General features: G+C 32.7%; 1 protein-coding gene across 4 annotated transcripts in view; it reads right to left on the bottom strand.

Moving 5' to 3' along the window:
- The window catches only part of LOC127724124 (neurogenic locus notch homolog protein 1-like), a 43,196-nt gene extending 21,809 nt beyond the window's left edge, over positions 1–21,387 (bottom strand). Inside the window, exons 1-7 of one of the 4 annotated variants that reach the window (XM_052230984.1) lie at positions 21,226–21,383; positions 17,284–17,341; positions 10,671–11,083; positions 5,510–5,575; positions 2,808–2,903; positions 2,067–2,318; positions 587–1,526 (exon numbers count right to left, since the gene is read on the bottom strand). In XM_052230984.1, coding sequence (XP_052086944.1) covers positions 1,069–1,526; positions 2,067–2,318; positions 2,808–2,903; positions 5,510–5,575; positions 10,671–11,043 — 1,245 coding nt within the window. In that variant the 5' untranslated portion in view covers positions 11,044–11,083; positions 17,284–17,341; positions 21,226–21,383 and the 3' untranslated portion in view covers positions 587–1,068. Of the gene's footprint in view, positions 1–586; positions 1,527–2,066; positions 2,319–2,807; positions 2,904–5,509; positions 5,576–10,670; positions 11,084–17,283; positions 17,342–21,225 lie in introns of those variants that run through there. The other 3 variants (XM_052230983.1, XM_052230985.1, XM_052230986.1) reach the window with 3 other exon arrangements.
- Positions 21,388–22,374: the final 987 nt, after the last annotated feature.

Raw genomic sequence — 22,374 nt, 5'->3', positions numbered from 1 at the left:
AAATACATTTTTTTTTGCAATTATAGTAGTTAATCTCAGGTTTCTCCAAAAAACTTTTAAACAATTATAAAATTGATGTTAAACATAACATGATAAAGTATCTGGTAGTTTAACATGTTCAATGTAGCTTCAAACTGTTTGATCAAGAAAAACATAAAATTTCTTGTATAATTAAAATATGATTAAAAAATGTTCATCTTCAATTATAGACTTATTCAAATTTTTGGTTTTGTCATTGTTGTTGTTGTTTTTTTTTTTCTTATATGTATTGCCTAATTTTTTTTTCTTCATTTTGAAACAAACAAACACAAGATTTGAGAAACAACCTAAGTTTTGATAGTTTCCAATTTTCAACGGACTGAGATTACCATTTATTGTGCGTTAACCAGCACACTGTATACATCCAATGAACAAAAAATATATATTGTAGTGTAATATAACTATTAACTTTGATAGATTTGCTATTAGATATAGTATAACATTGCGTGGTTAACTTTTATGATATATGTGATGTAAGGGAAATATGTCAGACGTTAAAAAAGGTATAATGTTGACTGTGGCTTCCAAAAAGAAAATGTAGACTAAAGAATATTCTCAAAAATTTAATTTCTTTTACAATTTCAAGGATATTGACCCATACCTACGAATATCCTTAAACGGTAAAAGTAAAGACAAACAGTTATTCTAGAATCGTTGCATCCACTTTTTATTGTTTTGCTGATCTAGATATATAGCATTACATAACTTGGAGATAGAACTACTAGTAAGCATATGAAGACTCCGAAACGAACATTCTTGCTGTACCTTTTTTTAAATGGTTAAGATCCCTAACAGTGCTGATGTTGCCTTTATATGCGATGCTTGGCTTTTAACTCTTACAATAGCGACGTCTGTCACGGACACAAATATCCCATGAATTTCCTTTTTCTCTTTATTAAATCACTTTCAGAGAGAACGAAAACTTTAGTGTGTAGTCTTATCTTTCTCATAAAGCATTTGAAGGATAAAATTAAGAAGATTTATCAAATTAAAGATTTACAAAATAGGACTGTTATCGTTACATTTTGATTAACAACCGTGCACAACGGATCCGCATGGGGTACATACATTTGTTGTATTCCGGCAGAAGGACGATTTTGAATCAAATACTTTCGCAGAATCACAGTATGTCAGCGTGGTGTTTCCATTTACGCAAGTGTAGTATTTATCACACTTGTCTTCTCGTTCACTTTCATAGTTACCGTTTGGTCGACCGGAGCAGTCGATTGCATATCCTACCTGCCAATAGGATGCTGGTATTTCGAATAGGTCTCTGCATTTCCCATTGTAAGGTGCCATGTTAGTTGGACAGGGATTTTGACCACCATAAATGTTTCTTTCATCTTGACATTCAAAATAGTTCTCTCCAGGTGGCGAAATATATGTATTTCTATGTATTCCGTCAGCAAATCCCACACAGTCAGGGGTGAAATATATGCAGGCCTTACATGCACCTAAACAATAATAGCTAACTGCAAGGTAGTCACCTACAAGTTTACCAATCATTAACTAAACATTCTATTTCTAGCAAAATAAATCAATTGGCTGATGTCCAAACGTATAATTAATGTAGTAACAAATGTATATTACCAGATTTAATACACCATTTTCGTCATAAGAAAATGCCTATACCAAGTCAGGAATATGACAGTTGTTATCCATTCGTTTGATGTGTTTGAGCTTTTGATTTTGCCAATTGATTAGGTACTTTAAGTTTTGAATTTTTCTCGGAGTTCGGTATTTTTGTGATGTTACTTTTTACATTATGAGTAGATAAAAGGTGAATTGTGTTTTAATTATTAATAAATTTACTTAATATCTATTTTTATAAATTTGTTCATTTCATTTGATTTTTTTGCTTCAATGTTCAGAATGTATTGTTATAGAAGGTTTTTGCTAATCGTTTCAACCTACTCAAAAAGAAATTTCGACCTCTTTGTGATAATTGTTTATTTCATTTGTGTACCGTAATTAAGAGGTGTTTCATAGACATCCACCCTTACCTTAAATTTACTCAATATACTTACATTTATTTTTTGTTTCATATCTTGACCCACATTTCACGTCTGTATAATTTTGACAGGATATATTGGCTGAGAAAAGTTGAGGGTAAGGACATTCGTGCAGGTAGGCAGGTCTTAGAATTTGTGGTATGTGATCGTATAGTCTGTTCTCTGTTGGAAGGGGAGACACCGCTTGACTGCAGTTATAGTACAGCTGACATGTATTTGGATGCGGTATAAGTGTGGTTGCGTCGGATTTGCATGTTTGGTTGACATCTAAAAATAATATAAAAGGCTTGTTAATATAGTTAACAAATGAATGTACCGACTTTTGGTCGCTATCTGTTGTTCATAAGATCAAATCAGTATTCTCATTTCATTTACCTAATGAGGTTATGTGTGAAAACCAAAAAACCAAAAAGGTGCATAAATACCACACTGCAAATGAGAAGCGTTTTCATTTATGTACTGCTCTACCCATTGTGATTTAGAACACGGTTTTTATTTGACAATAAGGTGAAATTAGTGATTTAAAAGGTTGAATCAAATACATGGATAATTTGTCACTTAGACATTGTTAGCTAAATTAAAACGTCTTGATAAATAATATTATAATCCATTGATTGTGAAAATATGTTTATAAATGTAAAATTGAGAATGGAAATGGGGAATATGTCAAAGAGACAACAACCCGACCAAAGAGCAGACAACAGCCGAAGGCCACCAATGGGTGTGAACATTTGTTAAAATCAAAGTTAAACAAACCTATTTCACACTTCGATCCAGCAAAGCCATCGTTACACAAACAAGCTTTGTTGACGCAAATTCCTCCGTTCTCACACGGTTCCTGCGAACATGGCACTAAAATCAAACGAGAACTTTGTTCATTACCATGTTATTTTTAGAGTGTTGTTTGTACTGTAAGAGAACGCGATTCTATCATTTCGAGACATTGATATCATTTTTTTATGAAATAAACAATAATAGATAAATACAAAACACGATATTTATGAATTATTTTTTATATTTAATAAACCATTTTTTAATAATTTTACTTGAATGCTGGTTATTTCAAGTTTATACCAAATAAAAGCAAATATCATTCACCTTTTACAGAAGTGTGGTTCTTACAGATCTTTAAAAAAAAGAATATAGAGAAATTAACATTTTGCATCTGAGTTTAAAATTTTAAACACAAAGTTTCGGCAGAAAGTGTCCAGTTGGGTTAAGTCAGTATCGTTCGCCATGAAATCAATTATCATCACATAGTAGTAATTTGATTTATAAAGTTTGCAAGTCTGATGTATAACGATCGTAAAAAAAAGATAAAAGTCCAATGATTATTATACGTGTTTGTCATATTATAGTAATTTTTTGTTGAATATTTTTATCAATTATTCATACTTACGAAATATATATATTTACTAGGGATGTCAACTCGGTAAGGATACTAATCGAGTACTCGTTGGATTTACCGAGCGATACTAGAGTATTCGCTCGGAAAAAACATCTACAAAATGGAAACACAAAATTATACCAATTATACGTATTGCGGGCTGTTGTCTTATGGACGTGAAACCCTCAACATTATTACCTAGGACAAGATAATAGTCCCAGGAATTTTATACCATAATTAATAGCTAATTTACTACATGTACTTATTATGTAAACTGGCAATCATCTTATCAAATAATTGATTAACATCGATAGAAAAATGATAACTAAAACAACAGTATTTGGGAATCGTAAAGAAACACTTCAATTATCAAGAAAGGGGAGATGATTAGAACTTACTGATGCCTTTAACCATTTTCTGAGGGTCGACAAAGGGAGCAACGAAATTGTTCTTATTTAGAAATATTCTCTTGTCAACTTTTTCTTGGACGAATCGATTTCTCAACTTTGTTACGTAACTAACATTCCTATGGATGACAATTTTGCTCTGACGGTACAGAGGTTGTAGAATGACTTTAACAGGATTATCAAAAAAGTGTAAGCATTGGAAAGGTGGTATTATTCATAGCATTCCTCTGTTCAGGGGAATTTTAGATTACAATTTAACGCAAACATTCGGAACAAATTTTGATTTTGAATAATTTCGATTAATTTCCAATTCCCCGGGAGGCGCTCTTAATAAAAATATTTTGTCTTTAAGATGGCAATTACATTTTAACAAGAAGCCGGTTAGTCGAGTATCGTTTTGGTATTCGATACTCGATACTACCGAGCGATACTTGAGTTGACATGCATAATATTTACGATATAAATTTGGTATTTCTTAGAGCATAACTTTTTGCACGAAGTACTCTACGCGTAAAAATAGAGTTGATCTATCATATTGGTGAAGCTAATAGGTCTATCACTTTATGTTGTTTTCTTACAAGTAGGTTGTTTTACATACAAATTAGAAACCTTTGACGGAATGTCTGTCAGCCAATAACAGATTAGCACTTGTATAATTTTTAAAAAAATTACTGAAAATACAAGTATTTCAAAGCCATTCTGTAAGTAATATGTGGAGCTGTTTTTTTTTTATAAAAATAGAATCATAGGTTGAAAAAACAGACAACATAATGTCAATAAAAAAATTAAGGACATATATCATTTGTCAAAACACTACACAGAATTCTAATTATTGAGCCCCGAGAACCTCACATAACCATGAGTAAAAATAAGTGCCATATTAGCTCCAGCATTTCTGCTACTCTTGTGAACTCTTTTAATATTATACATTTTATGCATGAACAATGTGTAAATCACAACTATGAAAGTACATGTATCCGTGATATTAAATTAAACATTTTTATCATCATGCTATTTGCCATCATAAGAGCATAATTAGCCAGTTTTATAATTTACTTTAGAAAATGCTCACATGGATTTTTCTTTTGTAAATATTAGCTTTCGAGCATCAAGATAACATGTTACAACAAAACAGGCTGTACATAATCAGAATTTTTTTGTTAAATTTTGACACAGTTTAATTTCCCAGCAGAATGAGCAAGCGATATTGAGTTAATACACAAAAGGTAGAGCATGAACAGCAAATACTATTAATTATATCACAGAAAGACAAAAAATACACTCACCGTTTGGCACAAAGATGAACGATTTTTATATTATTTATCTTTTCGGCCGTGTGAAAAATAAGAACAACGGGCAGTGAATAAAAGCAATGATGTTATTGTAAAGACAGGAGGAAAGACACATTTCATAAATGAAAATAAGTTAAAAAAATAAAGAGATTTACCAACTTCTTTTTATAAAAAACACATAAAAGGAAAAGAGAAAAATGGGTCCTCCGTGCTCCCAAGCGTCTGTAGTCTATTCCAGACAGCTTGGAGTTTGGTCGAAATAAAATCACCGTCTTGGTCAAGATTTATTGACGAAGTCTCAGAAAAATATAAAAGGAAAATATTGCTTTGTTAATTATGGGGACTAATGTCGTGTTAGTGAGAAAAATATACCTGGACAAGATGCATCTTCTGTGTTGTTGCAGCAAGTAATGTTGCATTGTGTTGCGTCTGATTTATCTATAAAAAAAAAAGATTGAAAAAAGACTGCTAAAAAACATTTACCATACATATCCTTTTTATTTCACATGCGTTTTACTTGCGATTCATTGTTATAATGTCTAAATTTCAAAACTTACATTTGCATGTCGGTCTCGAGTATCACTGAAGAAACATTAATTGTCGAAATGTGCATCTGATGCATTGAAATTGATATCTATCGTTTATTTCATTGCAACTATGATTAGAATAACTATTTTACTTACTGGTAACCTATAACTCTTGAGTCATCCGAAAGTGTTTATGTTTGTCGTCATTTGAAATACAATGACTAGATCTATTGTGATTTGACAACGGGGTTATGTGGGAATGCATATATTTATGCATTCACATTATGTATCATTCATAGGGTTAACTAGGGTGAAAATGATGTATGTAGCAGATAGGACAAAACATCATTTGAGAAAAAATACATGAGGCATGCAAATCCATTCCTGAAAATTTCGTTCAGGTAGCTGTACGGGTAAAGTAGATAAGTGAAATCAGATATTAATATCGACAAGCGGAAAGGGAAGCAAACATTTGTGGTGCTTTTTTTTATAATTTTTTATAATTGAAATGACTGATTGAATTGCACGGAAACGGGTCAATTATACAACTAGTTTGGAAAGCAAAAACACCAAAAGCACATGTTAAATATAAAAGATAATAACAATTATAAATGTCGTGCGATCGACGCGCTTTTATGGATTAACCTTCAATTGAAATGCTTGAACGCAAAGGATGTATAAATAATTGAATACATGAATACATGAAAAGATATATGTCCAAGGTCAGCTTTGCCAGAGGGAATTGCAACCTTAGTTTTTTCAATAATTTATAAATCATTCAACGAAATTTTTATGAAAAGTTTATAATAAATCATGTTAGGGCCGAAACACTGAAATGACTTCATAGCTGATGATATCTTAAGGCAATAACAGTTCACTAGCTGCAAAATCGGCCCAGTTATCGAGCGATTAAAGTGCTTTCCGGGAGTCACCTACATTATGGACGCTCAAACCGAAACATTTTAAAGCACAGGATGTATGGATATAAAATGTTATTATTACAGGAGATGTTGTATAATTGCCAGTGCGACAGCTATCCAACAGAAGTGAATTAATGCAACTATAGGTTGCACGCACGGCCGACAACAATGAGCAAAAACCAAAACCATATAGTCAGCCATAATAAGTCGAAGACATGACAAAATGCAAAACAGTAAGAATATAAAAAAATACAACGGCCTGATTTATGATTTAACAATAACGTATAAAAAAAGACAAATAGTAACCAACGACAACCACTGAATAACAGGCTCCTGACTTGGGACAGGCACATATACAGACAGGGCTAAGCCTGTTTGTGAGAGCTCAACCCTACAATAATTTAGGATAGTGGTATAACAGCAAAACATAAGAACAAAACGTACAACTCCGTTGAAAATTACTTGACTTATCAGAGAAGTATGAACCAAAAAAAACCAAGTAATATAACATAACGACAAAAGACAATAAGTAGCGATCTTAGAGTACTCGAAAATAAATACCTGGATATGTTAAGAACATTATGATCTTAAGGTATCTCAAATGATCAGTCAAATTCATCTAAGGTCAACTTTGCTTGCGGGAATTTGAACCTAAGTTTCTAAAAGAGGGACGAAAGATACCAGAGGGACAGTCAAACTCATAGATCGAAAACAAACTGACAACGCCATGGCCAAAAATAAAAAGAAAAACAGACAAATAATAGTACAGATGACACAACATAGAAAACCAAAGACTAAGCAACACGAACCCCACCAAAATAATATAGAATATTCTCTTAATTTATAAACGGAGTATTTAAGAAACAAGTTTGTTATAATACGTTGTTCGGCTGTGCCTTTTTTATGTGCTGATTCAGGTTGTTTCACGTATTCGTTTTTATTCTGTAGTTAGTCACCACTTCGGTGCTAACAAGCATATCTATTATATAGTCATTTTTATAAATTTACTGTTTGCAAAAGTATGAATTATTCTAAATACTAAGGATTTTCTTAACTAAGGCATATAGTCTTATGTAGACGAAACGCGCGTCTGCCGTATTAAATTACAAGCCTGGTACCTTTTGATAGCTATTATTTGTGTGTGTCTCTGTCCTGTATGTTCTCCCATTTATTTGTATTGTAGTCCTGTCATGTAATCTTGTCATTTTAATGTTATATTTAACATTGCCATAAAAGCGGGAGGTTTGGCTAGCCACAAAACCAAGTTCAACCCACCATTTTATTCTAAACAATGTCCTGTACCAGGTCAGGAATATGGAAATTGCTATCGTATAGTTTGTTTCTGTGTGTGTTGCATTGTCGTTTGTTTTTTGTTCACTTCAGTGTTTCTGCTGTTTCGTTGTCGAAATATACTATTTTGTATTGTTAATTGCGTAATTCTCTGTCATGAATGTTGTTGCATTTATTTGTACTGTATTCCTGTCATGTAATGGTGTCATTTTAGTGTTATATTTCATATTGCTATAAAAGTGCGAGGTTTTGCTAGCCGCAAAACCAGGTTCAACCCACCATTTTTTCTTAAAGTGTCCTGTACCAAGTCAGGAAAATGGCCATTGTTATATTATAGTTCGTTTCTGTGTGTGTTGCATTTTAGTGTTGTGTTTCTGTTGTGTCATTGTTCTCCTCTTATATTTGATGTGTTTCCCTCAGTTTTAGTTCGTAACCCGGATTTGTGTTTTTTTTCAATCGATTTATGAATTTCGAATAGCGGCATACAACTGTTGCCTTTATTTATAAATCAATCCAATACCGAAGGAATGACTACCGAAAAGTTAAGCAGCAGTATCGACCTAGTGCTAGAAAATTAGGAACCTGCAAATTCAAACAGAAATACACCAAATATAACTGGACAACGACATCCGTTTTGAACTGATAAAAAAAGGTAAGGGAAATTTCCGCTAAAACTATTTATAAGTCATGTTTCAAAAGTGTTTTTTAATCTTACTTATTAAATGATATGAGCAAATAAGCCGTAATACGGATAAATCAGCATGTGCAATACTGATGACGTTGACCTGTCGATATAATTCAAGAGTTAATATTGCTTTTCGGACAGGGCCAATACGGAAAAAACAAGGCCAATACGGAAAAAAGCCGTATCGGCCCATGAGCTAATACTGGACGTTCACTTCCGGTTTCAATTTTCTTACGCCTTACTTAACTTTGGACGTATCGTTTTGCATAAAAACATTTGCATTATATCTTTTTAACTTAAAATCATAAAATAAAAAGTGTTAATGATGCTCAGTGTTTTGTAAAATATTGAAGTCTTGAAACGGAAATATTTCACAGCCTTTTCGAGTACGACTTTCGATTATTGACACTGTTTCATTTCCGTTGATCAATCATCAGAACACAGACGATCCAAGAGTAGGAATAGTTAAACTGTCTGATTTATTCTTCCCAGCTTCTTTATATTTGCTAGATAAAATGAATTGCAATAGCATAATATTAAGTACTTGGACGAGATATCAGAAATTACACCTTGACAATGTTGACAAAAACATCCATGCCACGTGAATGAAAAGACAAGTTCAGATATGAAATTCTGTATCTTCTTCATGGTACTTAGCTTATTCTTATTAAAAGAATTAAAATCCTTCAATAAAAGTGTTATGAACTGGCTGTTTCTGTATTGGCCCTGTTATAGATTCTCGATCAGCTGTATTGGCCCTCGACTCTTCGAGTCTCGGGTCCAATACAGCTAACCTCGAATCTATAACAAAGCCAATACAGAAACAGCCAGTTAAAACACTATATAAGCCACACAGCTGACCAGCTTTCATATGTGTATTCTGAGTATTAACAACATTATGTCGTTCTGCCAAACACTTAACCAAATAGATGTTTCAAAACCGTACTTTCCATGGATTTTGAAAAAATTAATAAAAAGACATTCATAATCAAAACTCAGGTGCTCCCTCTCTTTATAGTAGATCCTATATTTCTGTAATCGGAATCTCCTTTTAAGTGTAAACAGTTAGCAATAAAACCGGACTTTGTCCAATGCTTTAAAATTTGTCATGTTATCAAGACGTATAATATTTACATAGTATTAAATAATATTTCGACAATGCCGAATGTATGAAATATGAAAAAAAAACAATTTCTTTTCACAATTAATAAAGAAGTTCAAGTAGAACTGTGAACTATTGCTCACTAATGATACCCCGCTGTTAGGTTTAAGTAATCCGGAAATTGAATCTGAAAAAAACAAAACGCGGAAGCCATGTTTACATGAAGCCTGACGATAAATGAAGTTGCAAAGGAAAACTCGACGAAAGGTTCTTAAATGCCCAGTGTGTTTTGGAATGATATATAAGTATTTGATAAACAAGAAGTTGAAGTGCAACGAATCTCAAACTTTGTCACATATTGCATATATAATACGAAGCCTGATAACAAATTTTTCAGGAATTTATTATTTGTACTTTTCTAGAAAAATACAACGATTATTTCATTCATGGCTATTATGTTTAAAATATATAAGTATTCGTTAAACATTAAGTATACATCCTGCTTTGTAGCTATGGGGCCTCGGTGGCCGAGTGATCTAAGTATTCGAACTACTGTATCACTAGCCAGTCAACACTGAGGTTGTGAGTTCGAATTCCGCACGGGGCAGATGCATTCAACTCCAATCTTAATTGACTAGGTTTGTCAGTTTTCCTGCCAAAGGTCGGTGGTTCTCTCCGGGCACTCTGATTTCCGCCACCATTAAAAACTGACCGCAACAAAATAGCACAATAGTGTTCAAAGTGGCGTTAAACACCAATCAATCAATTAACCAATCCTTTGTAGCTGGAGTATGATTTGAAAAGATAAGATCACAGAACCATCCCCCGCCCGAACAAAAACAAAGAAAGACAAACAAAAACGAATAACACATGGGCAAGATACATGCAGCCTGTATGGGTTAATGCACAAAACCTTTTCGGGTTAAGCAACCTTTCTCTCTCTCTTGAATCATGATAAAATACCATGAAAACATAACCCACAATAAGGACCAATGTGTCCGATACTTACACTTTTCATTCTTTTCTGAAACAATTTGTTTTGTAACAAAGAAAGTGACAACTGCTGAAATTGATGCTGTGATTATAATGCAAAGCATAATTAGAAATATTGGCCTCAATACAGACTGTTTCTTTTGATGAACCTCACTGTCTGGGTGTTTCTTTTGATGAACCTCGTTGTTTGATTGTGTGAACTCCTTCTTGAATGTTGAGGTCAAAACAAGGTAATCATGATTTATAGTATCTCTATCTGCCGGTATTTGATCATAATCGTCTTTTTCTATATAATCAATACATTTCTCGTAACCTGCAGTATTTCCCAGGTCTATTTGACCTGCATTGACGTTATTGATAACATAGCTGCTCTGTCGTGGTCTTAACATCTTGTGAATTGACGATTCTTGTTTCTATCTCAAAAATGCACTGTAAAAAGATCAAATTTTAAGACACAAAATTAAAAAAAATAACTTTCAAGAAGACGAAAAGGATAAAACTGCTTAAAAGAGAATTATATTTACATGTCAAAATAACCTTGAGTTTGAACAAAACATTGTGATGAAATGAAAACAAGAACACTTTTCGTTTCCATAAAACATTTTTAAGTATATCTTAATATGGCTGAGTTAATATCCATAATTGACCTTGATATGGGGAACTGGTAAACTGTTTTATAGAGATAATGTGAAAAAGAAAAAAAAATTGTAAACTTGACCTTTAAAATAATTAGGAAGGACAGATTTTTTATTGAAATTTTTAATCAGAATGCAGGACTGCGAAACAGTAGAACATGTTACTATTAACGTCTTATTGAAGTTTGCAGACATTACCACGAGTTGGTTGATAGTTAGGAAATATCTGTGTCACAGATGACACTGATATGAACCAATTGTCGTAACCACAACTTCGTCCCCTCATCTTTTCCTCGATTGTTACAACCTCAATTTTTATATGACGACCTCTATATATTGTCAACCATTATATCTACTTTTAGCACAAACGCATTGATAAACAAAATTGGCTTTTTTCTCGTTACTTCTACCTCTATCTATATGACCAGGTGAATCTAATTTACGATAGTATAACCCACGTTTTAGTACGTAGGCCAAGCTCCAAGAACAGTACAGTTATAAGCATTCTTAAGAAAATAAAAAAAACCAGTCCATTTCAGTTATTAAAATTGAGAATGGAAATGGGGAATGTGTCAAAGAGACAACAACCCGACCACAGAACAGACAACAGCAGAAGGCCACCAACAGGTCTTCAATGCAGCGAGAAATTCCCGCACCCGGAGGCGTCCTTCAGCTGGCCCCTAAACAAATATATATACTAGTTCAGTGATAATGAACGCCATACTAAACTCCAAATTGTACACAAGAAACTAAAATTAAAAATAATACAAGACTAACAAAGGCTAGAGGCTCCTGACTTGGGACAGGCGCAAAAATGCGGCGGGGTTAAACATGTTTATGAGATCTCAACCCTCCCCCTATTAAACTATTTCGGCAGTCATAGGTTTGTTTTCATCTAACCATGGGTTGGGCATTAATATTCGATTACTTTATCCCGAGCGGTCAGCCCACGGTTATATAAAAACACATTAAGTATTTCTTAAATGAGTCTTGTCAAGGGTTTGTACATACATGAGCAACATGATGAGTGCCACATATTGAGCATGAACTGCTTACCCTTCCGGAGCACCTGAGCTCAACCCCAAACTTTGGTGGGCTTAGTTTTGCTCAATCTTTTTTTTTTTATGTTTTCTATGTAGTATTTTGTCGTCTTGTTCGTCTTTTCCTCGTGTTTTATGTGTTTCTTCCTAGGCGTTGTTAGTTTTTCTTTGACTTGCGAGTTTTGAATGTCCAATTGGCATCTTTTGACTCTTTTAATGAAATTAGCTAACTTGTGAATGAACCTTATATTCAATGGAAGTGGAGTATTTCGTGGTTCACTTAAAACAATTTGAGATGATCGCTGCTAAATTCAAAGCAAGTAAGACTTTTAAAATTTAAAATAAAAAAATAATAATTGGCTTCCAATACGTTGTTTAAATAAACAACATACAAATGTTTTGTCTTTAAACAAGACATGAACAGTGCATAAGGCATGACTACGTACACTGAGAGGAAAAGATTTATTTTTAGGAATGGTATATATCGCATATCCAAATGGAAAAACAATAAAAAGGAATGTTGCAAGTTTGGTAAAAATGTAGAAAATGAAAACAATCGATTCAAACACCATTTTAGATGCCTCATATCTTTTCACCAATGCATTGTGTGTGAATTCAGACCACCTATTTATTCAACCTCATGCTATTAAATAGAGAATAATATGCGCAGCTTTCCAAATATGCTCCACACCTACATTGCATAGCACAACATATACTAACTGCATGTTGAATCGAAATTATGGGTTTGTCATATTTTTTATTTAAGGTATTTTAGTTAACGTTGACATAAACTAGAACGAAACCCGTTATTGTGTCGTTTCAAGAAGGAAAACATCGCTTTGATGTGCTTAAGAATAAAAGAAAACTAAAATATATTGATGATTTCAAAAACATCTATATAGAACCCGACCGTTCTGGTCAGGAAAGATTGCAACAGGCAAAATCTATTCCAAATCTACAATTCAGAAATGGTCTTTATGGTCGGGTTGTTGTCTCTTTGACACATTCCCCATTTCCATTCTCAATTTTATTGTTATTGAAAAACAAAAATAACAGCAACGCCAATCAAATAGAGATGATACAAAATTAACAATTTGTAGCTGGAATTGCAATAGCATCTAAGAGACAATCATACAATAAATATGAATGGTAATACTTGGATAGGTAATAATAGGAATGTTATTTCGAATAAGGCTTGGCGAGGAAGCGGGGCGTAGAATTCCTTTTCAAAAACTCCAAATTTGAATATTTTGAAATTGACATTTTCAACAAAAGTAGAGATGATATACTTTGGATAAATTTAAAATCTGTAAATGATCCGGAGTTAGTCTAATACTTTTGTGTATATTATTTACAACCTCAGAGATCGAGTAGAGGAAACATTTCCCAAGATATTTACGAGCATTTACTCTCGCAATTGTATCTCTATAACACAAGGAATCCCATTTTCATTTGTGGCGATTTCAACGGACGGATAGAAGTCTCGCAAGATTATAACGATTCGCTTGATAATATACGGAAATGACAATATGTAGACGAGCAAAAGAATGCGTTTGTTGAACATTTGCTAGATTTCTTGTCAGATGCAAATGGTTGCATGCTAAACGGTCGCGGAGACCCTTCGAAAGACAATTTTACCTATGTGTCTACACAAGGAAAGTCCGTTGTTGATTATATGATAATACCGTACAGCGACACTGATAGATACATCAATTTTAAGGTAAAGCTAATGTCAGACATGCTTATAGACTACGATATTGAATTGTACTCTGACTCAAGGGTCCCTGATCATTCGGTTCTTACATGCACTTTTAAGTATTGTGAATACGAAAACATATTTTAATTTCTGATGTCTTCTGGAGATAAAAATATTTTCGAAAATATAATGTATCGAACATTCCAAGGGATATTTTTTGCAGCGAACGTTGCGTCAGGTAATTGACTCTTTACTCAACATCCGAAATATCGAAAGCCGAATTAATACTACATACAATACCTTAATCAATGTCCTTCATGAGGAAATGGATGATAAAACGGATTATAAAGATTTTTCACAAAACAGAAGCACACGTAAGCAAAATAAGACAAGGCCATATCGGAACGATAATTTACGTTCTGAATAGAGCCGAAAACGATTTTTTTGAATTTTAAAGGAGATCGACGTGAGAAATTGGAACTGAGAAACATATTCAAAAAGAGAAGACAATTTGACAAAAGCTTACGACAAGAGGAACGCAAAATCAAAATACATAAACTGAACAACATAAAATCATTCAACAGCGGAAATCCAAAAGAATTCTGGCAAGAAGGTAACAAACTAGGTCCTGGGAAAACGCGAACCAATATTGACTGCGTAAATATGCTTTATGGGTCCGTGTCTCATAATCCCATACACTTCTTTCAGAGATGGAAAGATGAATTCTCTAATCTGTTCTCTAGCGATATTGTAAACGTCGATAACCAATTCATAGCGCAAGTGCAAACTCTTAATTTACAACTCCAACAAGAACTTGATAATTGTGATATTCAGGAAGAAGATGACACCATGGGGATTACGGACGTTAATAAGTCGATTTAATTGGAAGAACTAAAAAAGGGCATTATTTAATCTTAAAAACGGGAAAGCAGCCGGAATAGATAATTTGCCTAATGAATTTTTAAAAAGTGAGAAACTGATTAATGTGTTACTTGGACTCTACAACGTCTGCTTTTCGAATGGCATAGTGCCTGATGCCTGGTTCCAAAATATCATCTGCCCATGACTTAAAAAGGGAAAAGCCTATCGTGATCCATTAAGTTACAGGTGCATTAGTCCTATGTCAACTGTTGCCAGAGTCTTCAGTCATCAACTAAATGGTAGACTGATGAAGTACCTTGAAAACAATAAACTATTGAGCGAGGAACAAAATGGATTCCGACGTCTCAGATCTAGTCTTGACCACATTTATTCTTTATGAACTATATTGAGGAACAGAAAATTAATGAACTTCGACACATATTTATGTTTTGTTGACTTTATCAAGGCATTCGATTCAGTAAACAACGCTGTTTTATCAAACAAACTGTTAGGTGCGAGAATTCATGGTAACATGTTCAAAGTTATAAAATGTCTTTACTCAAATTTGAATAGTGCTATTAGACTTTCACCAATGATGTTCACAGACTGGTTTTCTGTAGATTCCGGAGTACGCCAAGGGTACAATCTTGCAACTACGCTGTTGGCGTTATTTATTGACGATTTAGTGCTGCTTATCAAAGGTCTTTCGCAAGGAGTATTTATTAGAAACGACATGATAAGTTGTTTATTCTACGCAGATGACGTCGTTCTCATTTCGGCCTCAAGTGAAGGCTTACAGTCTCAACTCAATCTTCTATATGATTGGACAAAGAAAAATCTTTTAAATATGAACATTGAAAAAACCAAAACCATGTTCGTATGGCATCTGCTAGTAGGTCAGATGTTGTGTTTAGACTCAGACAAAAGGAAATAGATTACGTGGGAAAGTACCGTTATTTAGGCCTTACACTATCCGTAAACATTGACTTTAAGGTTTCTGTTAATGAGCTGTCAGCGGCAGCTAGCAGATCATTGGGGTCATTAACATCCAAATTCTTGCATATGGAAATATGGACTTCAATATATACACAAAGATATATGACAACATTGTCATCCCGGTTATGAATAATGCGTCTGGAATATGGGGTATCAGGTGCTATGACACACTAGAGAGACTACAATACAGAGCAATAAGGACATTCTTTAACATTTGCAAATGCATTCGTTTCCTGCGGTCTCAGCGGATATGGGATGGCTTTTTGTATATATTCATACACAGTGTAAGGCGATAAGCCAATGGTGTCGCCCCATGAAAATGCCTGACAATAGACTTTGCCGTAAGGTGTTCCGTTGGGACGTTGACACCTCTACATGCTACAAGAATACCTGGTTTATTAGTATCAAAACAACTTTAAACACTTGTAGTTTTACGTATTTGATTAACTACAGTAGCGACAGAGTTTTACAAACTACATAATAGAAACAGTCAACAGTAAATGTGTAGATGACTTTAAAGATATATGGATAACTGAAGTGCGTACAATGTCAAAACAGAGAACGTTTAAAATTTTTAAGTCATAATTTTCAACAGAACCGTATGTATATAGACATTTATCAAGGGTACATGTACAACGTTCATCAATTGAAAGGATTCGCTCTAGAACTTTTCAATAAGAAATTGAACAAGGTCGTTACAGAAACATTCCAGTTAATCTACGTTTATGTAAATTGTGTGATTCAGGTTCGGTTGAAGACGAAACACATTTCCTTATCTATTGTGACCGTTATACTGAGGCACGAAACAAACAGTTACGTATACACGAGTTACCATCTATTCACCGAGTAAACATTGATGAACTATCTCCAAATGAAGTCATTACAGTACTCTTTAATGCTAATAGCAAACTTGTAGCAAACTATATCTTAGACTGCTCCAACGTAAGTCGTAACTATTTATAACTGTTTAATCTGTCTATTGTAAATATCAAAGTAAAGCCAATTCGCATATGTACATTTTTAAATGTTATAATTTTGAGCTCATTTTCTTATATCTGTTACATATAAAGTTAAACATGATCTTATTTTAAGATGTTTCTGTTTTATCATATATAATTTGTTCCTTTGGAATTAGTTTTATTTAAAATTTTCAAACGTCATTATATGTCATTTACTCTCCTCTAGGACTATTATTTTAATCGTCCCACTTGTCCTGGCTTGCATGAGAGTAAATTCCGTCCTTGTCAAAGATGTGTTTATATTACTGGTACAAGTTAATACTAATATGTCATCAAAGAAATAAAAGTTTGTAATCAAAAGTTTAAGAATTTGAATCTTATAATTTTAAAATTTGTTTTACTTTTTTTTAAATTCTTTGATTTATCAACCGTAAATATTTACCTTTTACTCTCTTATCAAGCAGGCGAATAAATTCTGTCCACGGGATTTGTATATAAACCTAGCAAAAACAAAAATTGTATTTTTTTAATTAATGTTTTGTTTAACATTAAGAATATGTTTTTTGAATGGAAATAAAATTGAGATAAGTGATCAGGTTATTTACTAATGAAAGGCCAAATGAAGGCCAAAAACGAATTTTTAATTGTAAAGTAAAGTCTGTTGACAATATGTGTCGTGTATTTAAATCTATGACTGTGAATGTGGGGATCACACAAAGGAGAAGATATTCAAAAGGTGCATTTAAATTTATTTAACACGAACCTAAAAAGTCTACAGTAAATAATGTGGTTTACTTTGAATAAAGAAGTTTTCCTATGTATATTGAAAGATAATAAGGAATTATTAAATACTGGTTAAAATATTTTTTAAATCCCAGATCATTTTATGACATCATGTTAGAAATTATTTGAATTGGCAAAAAGCTACACAATAGACTGAATAGGGCTTGTAAAATGATATGTAGTATAAATCTGTTTTCAATATTATTTGGTGTTACCAAGGCACATATTGTGTAGATAAATGTCTTAGTGGGATTGAACAAGGGCTTACTGATAACTTTGCATATGAAGCAATATATTTTTGTGAGACACATCAATGTATTTTTTTACAAATATATATGAGACAAACATTAATTGCAGTTATGGCTACAAATAGCCGTCAAGTATGTGTTTAATTGATTATTAAATCCATGCATATCGTTCGCAAATTGAAACGGGTCGTTTTATACTGTAAACAGAAATGAAATATATTTTATATTGTTTAACGGTATACTTATTGAAGATGAGTGTCATTTTATTTTGAAATGTAAAACATATGAAGATTTACGTGAAAGATATATAAAAATACAATTAGAAATATCGTTCAGCCTTAAAATTTGTCTGTTATAATCAAGGCAAAAGAAATTAACAATGTAGGGAAATGTACGTTGCTGCCGAAAAAAACTTCGTAATTCATAAATGTTGCGAATCTTGCTTCGCTACTGTTATTTTACATTTGTATATCGATATTATTCGCTATCTTCAAGTTTAGGATTTTCAAATAATTTGACCTCGATCAACACTTAAGAGAAACTTATGGTCGAAATGCGCATATGGTGCAATAAAAATGATACCGTTAATGTTATCACTATACGTGTTCATACATGTATGTCTGTATTAAAATTTGATGTATATTTTGTTATTATACAATTAAAGCCTTTGTATGAGGTCGATACGACGTTATATCGACCTAAGAGAGGCATGTTGACTGAGGATGAAGTCTGAGATCGATATGCTTCTCTAAGTCAATGTTTAAGAGGGACGAAAGATACCAGAGGGACAGTCAAACTCACAAATCGAAAACAAACTGACAACGCCATAGCCAAAATATAAAAAGACAAACAGACAAATAATAGTACAGATGACACAACATAGAAAACAAAAATAAAGACTAAGCAACACGAACCCCACCAAAAACTGGGGGTGATCTCAGGTGCTCTGGAAGGGTAAGCAGATCCTGCTCCACATGTGGCACCCGTCGTGTTGCTTATGTTATTACAAATCCGGTAAATAGTCTAATTCGGTAGGTCACATTCGTGAAAAGGGAAGGGTATTGAAGTTACAACATAAGGAACATATCCGATATCATCTGTGAAACGGTTATTCCATAACGGTCAACCAACTCGTGATGGCGTCCGTATTATGATAGGAAATACAAGCCCGGGAATATCGTATCAACTAGGATATACATACTCCGTATGCAGGCGCTGCTGGAATGTTGCTACATAGAAATGGAAAGTTCACAATTGGGAAGCTGAAATCATCTCTTTTGTCGTAAAGTTTTGTTTTTAACCGACCCTCATTGTCAATTTCTATATGTAAGTCAAGATATGAGGCAGACTTAACTGTATCTGTAGTATCCTTTATCTCTAGTTCGATGGGATAGATTCGTTCAACATAGTCACCAAATTTTGTATTATTTAATGAGAGAACATCATCTATATAGCAGAACGTAAAGTTAAAGGATATTGCTAACTTCTTATCTTTCTTCCTAAGAAGTTCCTGTATGAAGTCGGCCTCATAATAATAAAGAAACAAGTAACACCGTATTGACCTTAACCAAAGGCTACAATTGTTATATTATTAATAATAAGCTATTGCTTTAACAATGAACAAAATTGGGGATTTCCAGAATGTAGTTTTAGTAACATGCTGTATGCCCTGTGCAATGTGCTGTTTTTGACCTACGAAAAGCTAAGCACAACAGTATTGGCGTGCAAACTGAGTTTATACAAATGTACATGTGTTCAAGTTTTAACGGATCACAAATCCTTAAAAATATTCGATTAAAAATATTTGCCTATAACATGTATAAGCTGTATTGCGTTTGAAATAAAGTATTATTAATTTCTATATCAGATAATTTGCTATCTTACTGAAACAATTGTATACGTCTCTGATGTTCACCAAAGAAATGAAAGACAAATATCACAATTTAAAAATTTCAATATTATTATTTTAAGATGTATATTTTAATTCAAAATATATTTTTACTTTTAAAAAATACAATCCTAAATATTTCATTGTATTTTAACCTTCAACAAACCTATCTTGCATCATACATCATGCAAAATGTAATCAAAATCAGTGTTTTTCATACTATATCATTATTTTAATTTTCAATTTTTCACTCTTATTATTTGAAATAAAGGGATTCCAATGGTTTTAAACACTCAAAAAGAATATTAAAATAGCATTGTTAGACATAGTCAGAGTGATTTTAAATTTCCGTGTTAAGACAACATTAGAGTGATCTTCAACGTCTTGTTGGTTTGTTTTTACAACTGTTTTGCTTCGAGTGCCTCTGATGAGTCTCGTGTAGAAAAAACGCGCGTCTGCACCCCATATTATAAGCCTGGTATCTTTGATGAGTTTTTATTTTAAGACTCTTATTTGGTGTTCCAATATATCAGTCTTACGGAAATAATTTCTTCAAAACATTTATTTGAAAAACACATGTATATGGACGCATATACGACATATATGTGATACTTCGCACATCTAAAATAAGTTAGATACAAATTCATACATTTAAGTGTTGCCTTGATCCTTAGAACGTCTACAACAATCTCTTACATAGAGGATATATTTCATAAATTAGTTTCAATGCAATTGTTCAAATGAATTCACCTGCTCGTGAATAAACATTTTGTATTCTTCTTCACTTTATAGATTTTAGAATCGTTGTGTACAGGTGAAGGACTTTTATGAGTCAATTATCAACTAACCAGTAACTTACAAAATTATACTTTAAACGCAGCAATAAAATATAAATGTATACACGGATTGGGAATAATTACTGCAATTATACGGTAATCTAATGTTATTGTTAATCAAATGTAAAGAGCTCCAAGCACAAACAATATGCATAATGCACTAGAACTAGACATGTCGTTAGATATTTTGCATTCTAAATTTTAAATGTTTAAATATTTTCTTGTTTTTCTTTGTTGACATAGTTGTTTGTTTTATAGTGATTAAGATTAAAGCACAATGTTGACTGCTGTACCCCATTTTTTGACATTTTACCTATTATGTCGGTTTGTTTTGTTGACACATTGTTGTCAATATAATGGAATTTTATGCCACTGTCATACAAAACTGTAACACCATGATTAATGTTTTCTTAGTATCTTTTCTATAGATTTTTATCTTGTAACATTACTTATGTGATAGCCTTTTATCAAAATTTTTTTAATAATTGATATCCTCCAAATACAGTGCATGGGAAATACATGAATCATTACAGAGCCTTTCTAAATCCAATAAACTTACAAATAATTTCACATTTATCATAAATCTAATAAAAAACCGTTCGACATGTTTAAATTACATAAATACTTACATTTTGTATTAATTCATAACAGTTAGTAAACTACTCCGTGATTTCATTCAGTTTTCTCAAGATTTAATTAAAGGAATATCGAGGTATTTGTTAAGAAGGTATAACCAATCATTGACTTTGACTAATTTTAATTGCTGGCAAGTACATACATACGTATGACGAGTTCAGTCTTATTGTTCGAATTTCCAACTATGTGTACCTGCTTGAATGAATATGTAGGTTATCAGAAGGCGCATATTGATACAAAATTATTGTCTGCTGTAAACATTTAAAACTCTTACGTCAATTGTTTGAAGCAATTTCACATCGTGTCAAATGTAATATGAGATGTTATTGAATATTGAAACTGCTACTTTATCGGGAATAATACATTTTTCCTACTATATAATATTTTTTTCAAACTTTTTTTAATTACTACTGCAACGTATTGTATCCGTAAAAAGAGTTTCATTTACTACTTCGTGTAATATCATATTCAACCACAAGAAACATATCTTTAAAACTAAAAAAAACGATAAAAAATAATCGTATTTTGGTATGAGATGCTGACTTCATAAAATCGAGTATCAGCATGCCCTAGCGGTCATGGTTGATTTTCTTGCTGATAAAGTTAGAATCAAAAACAAAAATCAATTATTCCATATTTATCTGCAATTTGTACATTTTCCCCCTTGTACCTACTGCCCAAAATTTTTTTTAATAATTGCGGACAAGTTGTGATACTCGAATATATTAGGCAATGACATTATGTTACATTGCAGCAACATCATATTTTTCATGTCCATCCGCGTAAATTTTCAATGAATTACACGCAACATTATTCATCAAAATTACAATTATTGCAACTTTTTTTACGCGCAAAACAATTAAGTTATTTTAACTGCTTTTGTTCTTGAAGAATCATATTGGAAAGACAAATTGTTGCTTACAAATATAATGGCATTTCGATTCGTTGATACTCTAGAATTTAAGCTTGTCCTTGCGGGCGCGTTTGGTGGTATTGTTGACATTCAGTTTCCGTAGGCTCGCTTGATATTCCTGTCGAGAAAGGCAGTGGCAAAAACAAAGTTTCATTATTCTGTAAGTGTTATGAAGTAAATAATACAATCTAAAATCAACTAAATATACGTTGTATTATTTTAGGCAAAA

Source organism: Mytilus californianus, unplaced genomic scaffold (assembly GCF_021869535.1).
Source record: "Mytilus californianus isolate M0D057914Y unplaced genomic scaffold, xbMytCali1.0.p SCAF_14, whole genome shotgun sequence".
Lineage (NCBI taxonomy): Eukaryota > Metazoa > Mollusca > Bivalvia > Mytilida > Mytilidae > Mytilus > Mytilus californianus.
Note: the sequence above shows the minus strand (reverse complement) of the source record. Positions and strands in the feature narration are given on the sequence as shown.